Source organism: Hemibagrus wyckioides, linkage group LG01 (assembly GCF_019097595.1).
Source record: "Hemibagrus wyckioides isolate EC202008001 linkage group LG01, SWU_Hwy_1.0, whole genome shotgun sequence".
Taxonomy (NCBI): domain Eukaryota; kingdom Metazoa; phylum Chordata; class Actinopteri; order Siluriformes; family Bagridae; genus Hemibagrus; species Hemibagrus wyckioides.
In genome coordinates, this window is record NC_080710.1 from 24,483,836 (window position 1) to 24,498,019 (window position 14,184).

At 39.5% G+C, this 14,184-nt stretch overlaps 2 protein-coding genes across 5 annotated transcripts in view; both read right to left on the bottom strand.

Annotated features, from left to right (window-relative positions):
* kcnh2b (potassium voltage-gated channel, subfamily H (eag-related), member 2b) overlaps positions 1-3,152 on the bottom strand; it is a 197,450-nt gene extending 194,298 nt beyond the window's left edge. For 3 of the 4 annotated variants that reach the window (XM_058397116.1, XM_058397098.1, XM_058397125.1), the window contains exons 1-2: positions 3,008-3,152; positions 1,950-2,646 (exon numbers count right to left, since the gene is read on the bottom strand). In XM_058397116.1, coding sequence (XP_058253099.1) covers positions 1,950-2,025 — 76 coding nt within the window. In that variant the 5' untranslated portion in view covers positions 2,026-2,646; positions 3,008-3,152. The remainder of the gene's footprint in view (positions 1-1,949; positions 2,647-3,007) is intronic. The other variant, XM_058397108.1, reaches the window with a different exon arrangement.
* A 2,184-nt stretch (positions 3,153-5,336) lies between these two features.
* Positions 5,337-14,184, bottom strand: part of sspo (SCO-spondin) — an 83,673-nt gene continuing 74,825 nt past the window's right edge. Inside the window, exons 105-111 of the mRNA XM_058387448.1 lie at positions 13,099-13,263; positions 12,717-12,940; positions 12,132-12,227; positions 10,751-10,811; positions 10,122-10,252; positions 8,350-8,500; positions 5,337-5,858 (exon numbers count right to left, since the gene is read on the bottom strand). Of these exons, the coding sequence (XP_058243431.1) occupies positions 5,836-5,858; positions 8,350-8,500; positions 10,122-10,252; positions 10,751-10,811; positions 12,132-12,227; positions 12,717-12,940; positions 13,099-13,263 (851 nt within the window). The 3' untranslated portion in view covers positions 5,337-5,835. The remainder of the gene's footprint in view (positions 5,859-8,349; positions 8,501-10,121; positions 10,253-10,750; positions 10,812-12,131; positions 12,228-12,716; positions 12,941-13,098; positions 13,264-14,184) is intronic.

Sequence of the window (14,184 nt, forward strand, 5' to 3'; positions counted from 1 at the left end):
ACGAATAATATATAGCACAGGGCCCAGGGTCAGGACAACACTTGTCTATAACCCACAGCACATCACCCACACAAGTACTAATGAGACTATAAAATATGAAGCTCTTTAAATTCCCTGTTCTTATACAGAAGAAACCAGCCCACTGAGAAGAAGTTAAAAATAAATCAGTTTGTTAATAATCCTCTCTGAGGATAGTCACTATCTTGAAGATACTAACAAGTTCCTGATAGTGCAAGTCCATATCAGGGACAAGAACACGGGTGCTCTCAAGGACAAAGCTGAAACTGTGCTGACCTCGAGCTCTTTAATTGTCTGGACATCTCTACCTGTCATAAATGGTGTAACAGATCTTAACACAGAGTAAACAACTCCCAAGTGAATCATTTCTCAGAATGTTGTGTTGAAGTGGAAATTATATTAAAGGGAAACCGCACCAAGAAAAAAAACACCATCAGAGGCGTTTTCCACACCTCACATTTTTTTCTGGCACACACACACACACACAGAGGTGTTTATTGCAGAATTACTCACACCAGTGCTGTTTATGCAGTGGGAAAGCTCAATCCTGTGATGTCACTCGTAACTCAGCGAGCTCGGGATTTGTGGAGTCTCAGATTTGCTGTCGTTTTTTTAAAGCTAGCAGTACGACACTTTCTTTTATTAACTGGCTTCAGCTTTTTTAACTCAACATAATTAACCAGGTCAAAGTGGAATTTAAATCTCTACCAGCCCAAGCCGTATTGTGCATCTGTATGTCAATTTGCAGAGAAAGAGACAGAAATAAACATCAATCTCACAACCCTGCTCAATTGGACAAGTCTTTTAGTCTGTAGTTTGTTATTTCCTCTATTTACTTTCTCTAAAATATTAAAACAAGTTAGCGTTTTAGATGACCACATCCGTGAAATGCATTCATTAGCATTAGTAAAAACTTACAAGAGCAGTAAACATGTGTCTATGTGTTAGTGTTTGTTGTTACAGAAGAAGGTGTAAAACCAGCAGGTGCTAACCCAGCATTTCTTAGCACTAAGGATGATACAGCAGGGGGAGAGAAATCCACCATATCTTCCTAAATGGATCTTTCCGATAGCCTGTCCTCTAACTGATTAGTGACTAAAATCATATCGATTCCTGCTGTGCTGTAAAAAAAAAAAAAAATCTTATTTCTAATTTCCCTCCTGGATAAGCATCCCTGCCAGACACCACTCATCATTTCTATACTCGTCAATTTCAACAATCTTTCTACAACACAAGATGTTGTATGAGTTGTGTATACTGACTCAGTCTGTTAAATGAGTATATATACAAAGTGCTGCATACATGTTATGTTGATGCTACTTTATTTCGTTTAATATAAAGGTGTGGGGGTGCACGTTTAGTGCACAGATTAACAGGAATTATAAATAGCCATCATTTCCAGCCTGACTTGAAACAGATTTGAAACACCATTTCTGCTTGTTTACATCATTCTGTAAAGAATTCCAGTGGGCACCAATAAGAAATAATTACAGTGAGATAAGATAAGACTGTCACAGACTACAGCAATAAGATATGCGATTATTTACTAATGTGTTCCAAGTGGTGCTTTTTTTAAACGACTAATTATTGTATTAAACATGGTGGGGAGGTCAGTATGAACTCAGGTAATGCTTAAAGGCTCAGATTAGTGTTACAGGTGAGTTTGAGTATCGGGGTAGTGAATATTCTGCAAAATTGTATTGCACATTAGTGTATTAGTAGGAGGAGGAGGAGGAGGAGGAGAAGTAGTTAAAGTTGTTATGAATAATAATAATAATAATAATAATAATAATAATAATAATAATAATAATAATTCTACAGGAGGAGGCACTTTTGATGGTTCTGCCCCTGCTGCCTTTCGAAGAACCCCTGAAACATCTTCCTTTTAGAATAATATAATCCCTGAAGTTGTATAAACAATCTAAACTTACTCTGACTTTCGAATTTCCTGATGATGGTATCCAGGAAAGTGTTCTGGGGCGCCACGTGTCCGCGTCGCACCGGCATCCTGATGCGCTAAGTCCGGATGCAGCGCGTCTCCAGAGCTGAAGCTTAGCCTCACGCACCTCTACACAGCGAGCGGAGAGCGCCACGCCGACCGGTCAACTTCATCAGCGAGCCGCGAGGGGGGAAAGCGAGCCGCCCGCTCATCCGAAACCCCCCGTCGCTTCCACTTTGTCTTTTTTTTTATCCTAGTCAGTTCGTCTCCTTTCGCGCGCGCGCGTGTATGTATGTGTGTGCGCGCGCGTGTTTTAAACAGATGAAGAATACGAAAAGCTGATATCCTTTTTTTTTCTGGCTCAGGATGAAGTGTTGTAAGCGCGCTAACTTCGTGACATTTAGGCTCGGAGGCACAACTCTCGGGATGAGTGCCCTACAAAACTGATGATGCCTCAATTCCAGGTTTTTTAATTGTTCCTTTCCCTCTTTGAGCGCTTTCTTGTCTTGAATCCAACACCCTGGTGGTAAACCCGTGTGGAGCGTCAGTTGTGTTGGAGATGTTTCGGTGCGCGCTGGAGCTCACACCGGCGGCGGCGGCGGCGGCGGCGACACCTCCTTAACCCTTTGCGCTCCGCTGGGAAAGCTACAAAACATCACACCGCACATCAAAAGCGCCAGATCAGCATCCTGAAAAATAATGTAATACTTAATCAAATACTATTACGACTACAACCTACTGCATGACGTCCTTTCAAATTTGTTCATCATGCAAGTCCGACAATGAGCGAATAATACGCACAACAAAGGATTGATTAAGGCTTGATTTTGTTGCTCAAACAAATTACTATTATTATTATTATTATTATTATTATTATTATTATTTCTAAGGTGCGTCCTTTTCATTAGCAGGTGTAGACTATGGTTAATCTAGCCGGACCTTAATAATATTGGTGATAGGAAAGAAACCGCGACACAATAGTGAACTATAATAAAGGCTACTTCAGTATAAAAACAAACAGAAGAGCTCACACAAAGCATGCCACCTCACCTCGCTCCCGGCTGCACTGGTCTGTGTGTGTGAGTGAGTGTGTGTATAAGCTACGTGACGGACTTAAAAGGTGCTTTGTTTGGTTGATGGACGCAGCTGTAGGGTTTTCACCGCCACACACACTGTATCAGCTACGTCACCGTGGCGTGGACGTGGGGTTTCCCTACCGAAACGCCGAGAGGCGGGCTGTGTCCCAAACCCTCTCAGTGATACTGTACTGAGCAGTGTGGCAAAATAAAATGCACACCGTTTATATTATCTTTACACTTTCGAATTGTATGATGAAACATGGGAGTTTGGGACAAAGCCACGCGCTTCGAACCTTTTGTTGTGAAATAGGCTACTGTTTATTTGGGACAGAGCCGAAATATCAAACCATCTGCAGCTTATTTGTCGTTCACGGTTGCAGGTTTTGTCGCGATGGTACGGTTTCAGATTTTTTGGAAGAATAAAAAAAAATATTATCTTCCAGGCTTTCTTACGTAGGTCAATAGATTCGGGGTTATATCTTGTGTCTCCACTAGGGGGCGCTCTGTGCCCTTCTCCCTCCTCACGCCCTTATTTAGGCAGGACCGCGCCGGGAGGCCACCGGTGAGATCTTCCAGCTTCCCAGTGCTACACCCTACTCCTCTATCCACAAACTCACTCTCCAGTCTCTCTCTCTCTCTCTCTCTCTCTCTCTCACACACACACACACACACACACAAACACACACACTAATCTCTGACAAAATATACACAGTGTACATACAAACTACAAAGACAGAATTAATGAGAAGAACTGGAATGTTGTACTCTCTCTTTCCTCTCTCTCTCTCTCTCTCTCTCTCTCTCTCTCTCTTTCTCTCTCTTTCGTGCGGGCACGCGCACACACACACACACACACAGCAAGAGAGAGAGAATACATATACAGTTTAGTATCATACACACCCTTTTATATTTTATTTGATTGCACATACAGGACAAAATGGAATGGACAACACAAATACTTCCTGACTTCTCAAACAGTCAGAAGGTGTTGTGTTGACTGAATTGATTGAAGTGTTGTATTTTTTCCTGCAGCAGTGTTACTATTGATTTTCTGACAGTAGTGCCAGCTGTAATTCAAATCACAGGTTTTTAATCAATGCACTCCAATATATTACCCTTTATATAGTAACAGCTAATTCACACGACATACATGACAGATGCTTCACATAATCTACATAAATTTAAAAAAAATGTTTACTGACAAAAAAATTTGATTTTCTACGAGATGTCTATTGAGCAAATATGGAAGGAGTCTCCAGTGTCAAAGCCTGGTAACAGTTAGAGGTACAGCTCTAACTTCTTTAGCACAGTCTTCATAATGGAGTGCTTTATTTATTTATTTATTTTTGGTAACAGGACAAGATGTCTTATTAGCTTCCAGAGAGAGAAAAGAGAGGCTGCAGAGGGAAGCACTGTTTATTTAAGCCATAGTATCAAAAAATCAGCTGTGGATATTCCACAACATTAAATGTATATATAACTGGGAAGAAATGATGGTGTAAAAATTCTAATCATTGGCATTTTGTTGCGGTAAAAGAGGAATAAAACCTTTTTGGAGAGACTACATCATACCACCTCATTGGTTCCACATGATTATTTTCCTATAACTACATGTCACATCATATTTAATTTAGTCCATGATGTGCAATTGCATATAATTGCATTGCATACATGCGATCTAACAAATGATAAGAACTCTTTCCATTCGCATGCTTCATATAACGTCAGAAAATGAATCTACTTTTGAAACTACATTATTTGGACCTTTGCCTCATGAGATCTTTCACAAGTCTGTGCTCATGTCTCAGTCTGCCAGAAACTAGAACGATGAGCCAACATTTAAATGGTGTTTTTTTTTTAATGGCAGTAATTAAAGCTTCAGCACTTAAGAAGTCTATGACACTTCCAAGAATAAGCCCAAAGCATATGATACATCAAAAATGAAGATTTTCCTTTGAAATTGAAATGTAATACCTGGTGTGTTTGTACTTCCTGAAAAGACCACAGCTGTAATGTTCAACCACTTAAAGATTTTCCCCTCCTCCATTTTTTTGTCTAACAAGCTCGTTAAGTCGACCACTTTAGAAGATCTGCGGTCATTAGTGATGTATGTATCTGACTCCAGCTGTTGCAGTGAGTCATGCGGCAGACAGAAGGATGAACGGTTGTATGGATATCATATATAACTATATTGAATTTACTCAGAAATGTGTGGTCAGACTAGGAGTAGCAGTTCCACTGGTCAGATTATCTTTCTGTCTGGCACACACACACACACACACACACACAGAGAGAGAAAGTTCCTTATTTTTCCTTTTTATTATTAATAATGCTTTAGATTTATGACTATTTACGTATAAATGCTTTATAGATACAGAATTTTTAAATAGATATCCCGTAATAAAAAAAGTTAAAAGAGAGAGAGAGAGTGAGAGATTTTAAATGACTTATTTTTTCAGAAGAACAGAAACATATTTGGTCATAATGCTGAGAGCATGAAGTTGGACTGTGTCACTTAACAGCAAGTACAAAATAATATGTTATGTGTATGTAATGTAGTGTGTGTGTGTGTATGTGTGTGTGAGAGAGAGAGAGAGAGAGAGAGACTGAAAGAAATAAAAGACATTAAGACATAAAAGCCATAATTTAAAACCTGTACAGTTGTCTGAGAGCTTCAGAAAGTACTCTATAAAAAGTATTCAGTCATATAATGACTACAAGCTACTTCAAAATATACTGGAGGTGTTCAAAAGATTTGACTTCTTTCTTCTCCCAAGGTGTCGGCTCCTCCAAAAGTGTTTAACGTTTGGCCAGATCTCCTCCTGTGAGGAAAAAAAGATCGAGGGAACATTAAATCAGCAGCAGCTGAACAATAGGTCGAGCATCACCTGCTGTTTGTGTATATTAGCGAGAGCTAAACAATGTTACTTCACTGATAAAGCACAAAAATCAGGTTAGGAAAAAAAGAATGTATTAAAGACCATTCCACAACATGCATAAAACATCTTACCTAAACATCTTTTATATCTCACAGCTTATTTCATTTTCAGTCCGGTTTCTAGAACCATTACAGAGTAAGCATGGCTTTGTATCACCACACAGTGACAAATGTAAGCCATTGAGCGACTGCCCGGCTATTCAATTAGCCAACGCAATCAGGCGCATTGATGAATGGCCTAATGTGTAATTGCTGGAAAGGAGGGGGAGACCCTGATACAATTACGCATGTTCGAAAAGCAAATGATGAGAGTAGTACAGTTTCTGCAAAAAAGCCAGGTTGGTAAATGAAAAGAGGGAGGGAGAGGTTGTCACGACAACAGAGTATGAATATCCTGGATACAGTAGAGCTATGAACTCGGTGTAACGCAGGGAACTGCTGAAATGATCTGTAATCTGTAGTGAAGTTTTGAGTGTTTCAATGATTTTAGCACATTCAGTGTGGTCAGTGATTACTGAGTCAGCTTTCTGACAGATATACAGTCAGGAACAGTCAGGTGTTCATTACCACAAAAAATGAACAAGGCAGGTCATATAAGGTAAAGGCAGAACAACGGTGAACAAATCATTAGGGATAGCACCCATAAGAAGGGCTATGCAGTTTTCAGATTATTCCTAGTGGACAAGATTTCAACAACAAGTAAAATTTTAAAAAGCATACTCCTTATAGACTTCTGTAAGTTTTTCATTTGGTATAGTATATTTAAACTCTGTGGTTTCAGGGAGATGTGACACACTGTGATGCTGCAACTAGCATTAATCATACTACTCAATCCACTCCCTACCACCTGCTACACTACATACACCGACGAGGGCATCTAGCTGACAATATTAATGCTGGAAGCTGTACATTTCCCATTGGGATGAATAAGTATCTATCTATCTATCTATCTATCTATCTATCTATCTATCTATCTATCTATCTATCTATCTATCTATCTATCTATCTATCTATCTATCTATCTATCTATCTATCTATCTATCTATCTATCTATCTATCTATCTATCTATCCTGACCAGGCAGAACAATTAGCATGCACAGATGTCAGACAATTGTTTTCAGAATCAGAAACACACCGTAAATGTATGTGGAAATACTTACATTTACTTTCATTAGTTTACTTATGTAAAGTCAAGCACAAATTTGTCATATTACTTTCATGCAAGCCCTAAGGTTAATCATTGTGTATACCCACTTTATTCCTAATTAGGGTCATGGGGATCTGCTGGAGCTTATCCCAGCACACATTGGGTGAAAGGCAGGGGTACACCCTGGACAGGTCACCAGTCCATCACAGGGCTACATATAGACAGACAACCACACACTCTCTCCTATGGGCAATTTAGAATTACCAATCAACCTAATGTACATGTTTGGAAACCGGAGTACCTGGAGTAAACCCATGCAAGCACAGGGAGAACATGCAAACTCCACACAGAAAGGCCCCTGCCTGTTCGAACCCAGGACCTTCTTGCTGTGAGGCAACAGTGCTAAAGTTTAAACATGTTGAAATGAAATAATAGACTCTAATAATGTTTTTTTCCAATCATCACTGCAACTCATAGCTGAAACTTTTGTCAATGTTTTGGTAAATTTTTATCAAGGGTGCAAACGAATTATGCGATACATAATCTATCATTTGTATTAATGCACTTAATAAAATAACTTGCCACGCTATTACATTAAATACTTTTTACAAGCATTTTTATCAGGCATTTTACTTCCTTCTTGTCCTGATTGGTTTGATATTACTGGTGCACAAGTTTTGTAGCATGCTACAGTGATTACAATGTTTTATTTTGAATAGATGTTTGATGGGTGCTGAAAGGGCAATGAGAGCTCACTGGTAAAGTCATTAGCTTATTATTAGCGCTTCAATACCATAAACAATAACCATATTTGTGAGTTGCTTCGGATAAAAGTGTCAGAGAAAATATCAGGAAAACTTTGGCAGTACTTACTAAATTATGAATTTCATGCCTTTTACCAGTCAAGTGTGTATGTAAAAATATTGTTAATGTCGGGGGATTGACTTTCATCTTTCCTAACTTTCAAACAGTATTGAAATATATTTTAAATATATTATAAAGTGTATGAGTACGTTTGAAATGCAATTAATCAATACAGGTACTAATTTTTTACAAATAGTTTGAAGTTTTCAACTTTTACAAATGTCTCTTCCTATCTCTGCCATCTCACTGAAAATGAATCTAGTTAGTTGAGCTAGTTCTCATGCCATTACTGTGGTGTGAATTTTTTTTCTACACATAAGTGTTTAAGCCGTGTCTGAGTGGTCACCCTGTGCCTATACCCACCCTGACAGCTGGTACACTCGCAACTCTGTATGACGGGCAGCACCACGGGCTCGCTTTCTCCACTAGAACAGTGCAGGCTGAGGAAGCGCACAGGAGTCTGGGGGTCCAGCCTGTAACTGCAGCAGTCACACACAGCTTGTAGGTAGGGCTCCTGACACACACACACACACATAGAGGGAAAGTGAATCAAAGACAGTTAAATGCAATAAAAAAGAAAAATGGACAAGATGTAAAGGTGAGGGTGAAGACAAGAGCAGGTAGAAAAACTGAGTGCAGATAAGCACAGGGAATGAAAGAAGAACACAAAAAACAGAGAGACAAAGCACTGGAGATGACAGAGACAACAGGAGGTAGAGGAAAGAAATATGAAAGAGCAAAACCACAATCATCAACAATCCAAATATTAGATTCATGGAACATTCACTTCTCTGAGAATGAGCTGCTCTCAGAGGGTGCTGTAATTTATAGTAATGCTCAGGGATGAGTGACTGTATGTTTTCAAGCACTCTTAGACAAGGATTCATTTGAGAGTCCTGGGAGGAGTATGAATGAAGAAAAAAACAGTGGAACACGATGTGCTTTTGGTGTTAAAACTAACAAACAAGAGATCTATACGGTTGCAAGTGCTCTGCTTCTCGTCGCCATGGTAACTTGAGAGACTTTCCGAGCTGAAACATATTTTTATGCAAACAGAGACACAAAGATAGAATTGCCCAGATTAGAAGGTTGGCTCGAGAGAAACCCTGCAATGACAAATCAGATTTGATGATGATGTGAGTCAGGGTTGATTTTTGATCCCACACATGGAGATCTGGGTCTGTATTCACAAACTGTCCCTCAGAGGGGCAGCCGATTTTAGACTAGGTATCCCACTGACTTTATTGGTCCTAGTCATTATGAGGTCAAAAAAAAAAAACCCAAACTGATCTACAAAAAGAACTCTTTATATTATCTTAATATTATTGCCCTCCTTTTGCTGTAGCTTTTCCTTAGTAGTCTGTCTTTACCATGATACACAATGGTTATTTGAGGTTTTACATCATACGTAACCAATGACAGCTGAGCAGAGCTGTCGTTTACTATGTTTGTTACCTAAGTTACATCTTATTGCTAGAAATTATAGAAAAACCCAGATTCATGTAGTCATGATCGTTAGATCAGATCAGATCAGATCAGATTAGATTAGATTAGATTAGATTAGATTAGATTACTGACATGATTAAGTTCAAAAATCTTTGGAACCTGGCATAGGTTAAGATTATAATTAAAATTTGATTCCTTCAAAAACTCTAAGTCCGATTTTATGATGTTTACTAAAACAAACGACACTGATAACAGAAATATGCCTATGACTGCAAGCCTTTGAGTATAGCATATGTCATACATTGTCATTTGTCATTTGTCTGTCATTTTATACATTGTCATTTGTCATTTGTCTGTACAATATGTTTATATCTCATCAGGTCCTGTGTAACGTCATAGGTCTAAAAAAACTCCTATGATCCTTCTAGTACGTGGAAGTACACTAGTGTTTCCCAACACTAGTCCATAATTTGCTCACTTACACTAAAGCTAAGCAATCGAGATACACCAAACACCTGGTACAGATGTGTTAGGAGCTGAAAGAGATTAAACATATGTGGAATATCTGGCATCCTGGGACTAGTCTGAGACAGTAAACTGACTCCAAATATTGGAGTTTCTGCTATTGGCATCTACCAGTAGCAGATCAGTTCCAAGCAGACAGTACATATCAGGGTGTAGTTCTGTACCTCTAGAATGACATCCGTTCCGGACAAACAGCGCCCCCTGCAGAAGCTGACCTCCACGTTTTCCAGGCGGCAATCACCCTTAGTGATGTTCCTGATCTCAGTGTGGCGGTGACACTGAGAGAGCGGATCTTCTACAGGCAGAGAAAACAACAAAACAGAAAGAATGAGGTATAGAAATGTCTCGGCTTGATTAAAAACTGAATATATTCTGATGGTGTTGGGGGTAATTTAACTCCTGAATAGGATAAAGAACAGTTCAGAGCATTTATAATTGTCATTTTTATCTTTTCTGTCAACTCTACAGCAGCAGAGTAGTAATTTTCACAAAAGAAATGTGCTGATGAGATGACTCCTCGGACATCTGTTCGTAAAAAAACTACACTTCTGGTGCCTAAAACTTTTCTGTTGAGTCATCCAGTTCAGTCCAATTCAAATCCAGGAAAGAGCACATGAGATCTGACAATCCTTTATACACACACACCAGAGTTAATAGTGTGCAACAAACTTGTCATCCCTTGCACATGGATCCTCAGGAATAGCTGACAAAGCTCAGCATTTCCACAGAGGCCAGAGAGTAGCACTAACAGAAGTGTATGTCGGAGTTGATGTAAGACTTTGGCCATTCCTACCTGTGTACGCTTTCCTGCAGACAGGGCAACACTGTCCGTCCTCCAGCACTTTGACTTCACCCTGAGCACAGCAGAGGCGATAAACAGAGCAAAGGGGCAGAGTCAGCAATGAGATACTCAGAATAACACACTTCTTTTCTCCAGAGATGGACCGCAGCAGCAGGATGAGCCATCAGTCAGCGACAGCCATAACATTCCCAACTCCCACTGCGCCCTGTTACAGCTCTGCCTTTGGGAGTGGTGAAGGTTCTGAGAGGAGGGCTGAGGTTAAAATGGCCATAGAAGTATTAAAATTTAATGGCACGATGATTTGGAGACTCAAATAGGAATGTGGAATAATGGGAGAAATATTATGTAACACATAATAAAATGGCAGGGTGAATGGCAATTTGGGAATTTTAGGAAGTTTGTTCAGGACTATATTCATAAACAAACTCTTAGGACTGTTCTAAAGTGTTCGAGATTAAATTCTAAGTTTGGAGAAACTACTATATGCAAGAGAGCTGCTTAAATTAACCAAAAATGTAAATAAAATGAAGTACTATCCTCTATTTGATCCATGATGTGCCTTGCGTAGACTAGCATTTGTCCCAAATAGCCTTGTTATTTGGATTTTTGCTTTAATATACAAAATCAATGACATTTATTATTAATTTTTTGGCAACATTATCAATGTAGTGTACAGTTTGTAGCAGATAATTAGCGATATTATCCACGATTTGTCATTTTTACATGACTTTTTTCTCAACAGAAATAAGCACATCCCAGAGCACACACTGGCTGGGTGAACTATTCAGGGCATTTGTTAATTAGTTAACATTAAGTCTTTAAGAAACAATAAGTATTGTTAATATGGGTTACTTCAGTTGAGGTTTCAATTTCTTTAAATAGGTGTAAAGGGAAAATGTTCCTGTGCTAGGAATGATTCGTTTTAAAACCTTCTCAGAATAATTCCTCATACAAACAAAACATTTTTTTGTGTTAAAGCTGCGAGCGCATGTTTAGGGCAGCACAGCGGAGGTGTTGAGCCCTGGGGAGAGCTGGACATGTGCTTTCTTTCGGAATGTGGTGTGGGGTGACAGCAGAAATGCCATCTGGGATCCACTGTGTGACCAGAGCAATAGCCTGGACAGCGAGTCACTCTAACCAGCAGCATCTGCTGCTCTCCAGGGACTTCTTTCACACTCAGGACACTTTCTGATGCAATGCCTACAGTATGGTTTACAATTGTTGCATGTTTTAATGGTGCAAAGCTGCACAGTATGCCACTAATAAAAAAAAAAGTTATGCAGGGAAGAACTTCAGAAAGTTTTCTAATAAATCAACCTGGACAAAGTTACAGGTGAATAATTATCTGTAGAGAACCCTGTGGATTTCTCACCTCGTCACACAGAAGTGGAGGGCAGCTGGCTTTACACTGCTTAAGGCCATTTACACAGCGACAAGTTTGGCACGCTTCTTCCCACTCAGAGCCAGCCTGGAATACACACACACACACACACACACACATACATACACACGCTACATTATACACAGAATAATACCGAAGTTTTAAAATGTATTCATTTCTGGTTTAATTAAGTCCTACCCATAAAACATACTGTATGTACTGTTCTGAGATTAAGATTTTATGCATTATTAATAAATGTAATTATAAGACATGCACTGGAGAGCTATCCATCAGGTCCCGTAATGAGACGCCTTGAAGGATAAATATACAAAGTAACCATCAATACAATTATAGAACAAAAGGAAAGCTGTAGTGTTGTTGATGGATGGTTCTGTGCATTGCTCTGGGGTGTATGACTGTTTCGGGGGAGTGAATTGATAGCTCCAAACCACTAACTGTAAGACTATGCCATGCACGTTTGCTAGTGTGTGAGTGTACGTATAAGCATTTGTTTTGGCTTGCCTAGAGATAGTCAAACCTGGCAACGTTTTAAAGTGAGTGTGTTTGTGTATACACCTCTCGCAGTATGCCGTCCTCCCCCTCGCACTGACAGAGAGCAGGAATCACACACCGGCCCTCGGCATCACGATAGCGCCCGTCCTCACACACACAGCCCTCGGAGAGCCTGCTCACTTCAGTGCAGTTCAGCGGTTCAGCGCTGTACATATCCACACACCCTCTGTCACACACTCGCTCTGACTCAGACATGCTCCTTCTCCAACGCTCTCCCTCTGGACACACTACAACAAGAGAAAGACTTAATATCTTAATAAACAGTTGCTCCAGACACACAAAATATAGATGTAGTACAGACAACACATCACACAACACACCTAATCCTTTATTACTCCAATCCGAAATCTTACATGATTGCTCTTAGTGTTGTGTTGATTCTTACCACAGTCAGGTCCTGTGCACACTCTGATCCTGTGACTGTGGCCTTCACACTCACGTCCTTCATACTGCCTGTGCTGCACTACAAAGCGGCTAGAATGCTGCACTCCAGAGCCGCACGACACTGAACACGAGCTCCACTCGGACCAGCTGCTCCATTCACAGTCCACTAAAACAGATACACATACTTCAGCATATACAGTAAACATACTGTTAATAATCTGTTTCTCTAGTTTGTCTCTTCTGTGTTTGTAGAAAATTGCTGTTCTTGCTTTTAATTATTTTAATTTTTTGTAAAGACAGTATAAGATTAATAATCTAATCTGCCCTATCTTTGTCTATTTGCAGAAAAACTCAAGCCAAATGTCTCCAGAATCAGAACCGGTGCTCAAACTGCAACAGGAAATCAATCACTTGCTAATGTGACTATAGAGTTACAGACCATCACAATAATGAAGCCATTTAAATGGCACTCAGAAAACACTACAGTCAGCAAAACAGTGATTTTGACAAGACAGCAATGATGTAGCATATGCACCAGGGGTAGAAATACAATACCTTTAGCTGTATTAACATCTCTTTGGTGCTCCTTATATATATATATATAATAACTTATATATAATAACTAACTTATATATATATAATATATGCCCCAATGCCCCAATAAACACTGTAAAAAAACTGTTCCAGAGGCAGAAATGTGAGTACTGTCAGCGAAGTAATTCCAGCAGTTCCTCAACCTAAGCTAAATCACTTCAGTTCACTATCCTGAAGTATAGAATCCCCTACAGTTATAACTTGTTTGTGTGTTCTTGCCTATGATGATCTCTAACAAATTTAGTTAGTTCTGCTTCCCAGAATATATACAAATGAGTATGAATATCTATACTGTGATCCTGACCAAGCAGTTAATAAGGTTAAATGAATTAATTCTGCAAATGCACATTAACGAACATGGTCTTTGCTTGTGCTGCAAGCTTCATATATGGCAACTCACTGATGTCCACAGAAAAGTAAAAACTTCCTGGTTATGCGACCCATGGTTTGACCTCCTGGTTATAGGAGGCCACCTCTAGCCTCAAATATATGC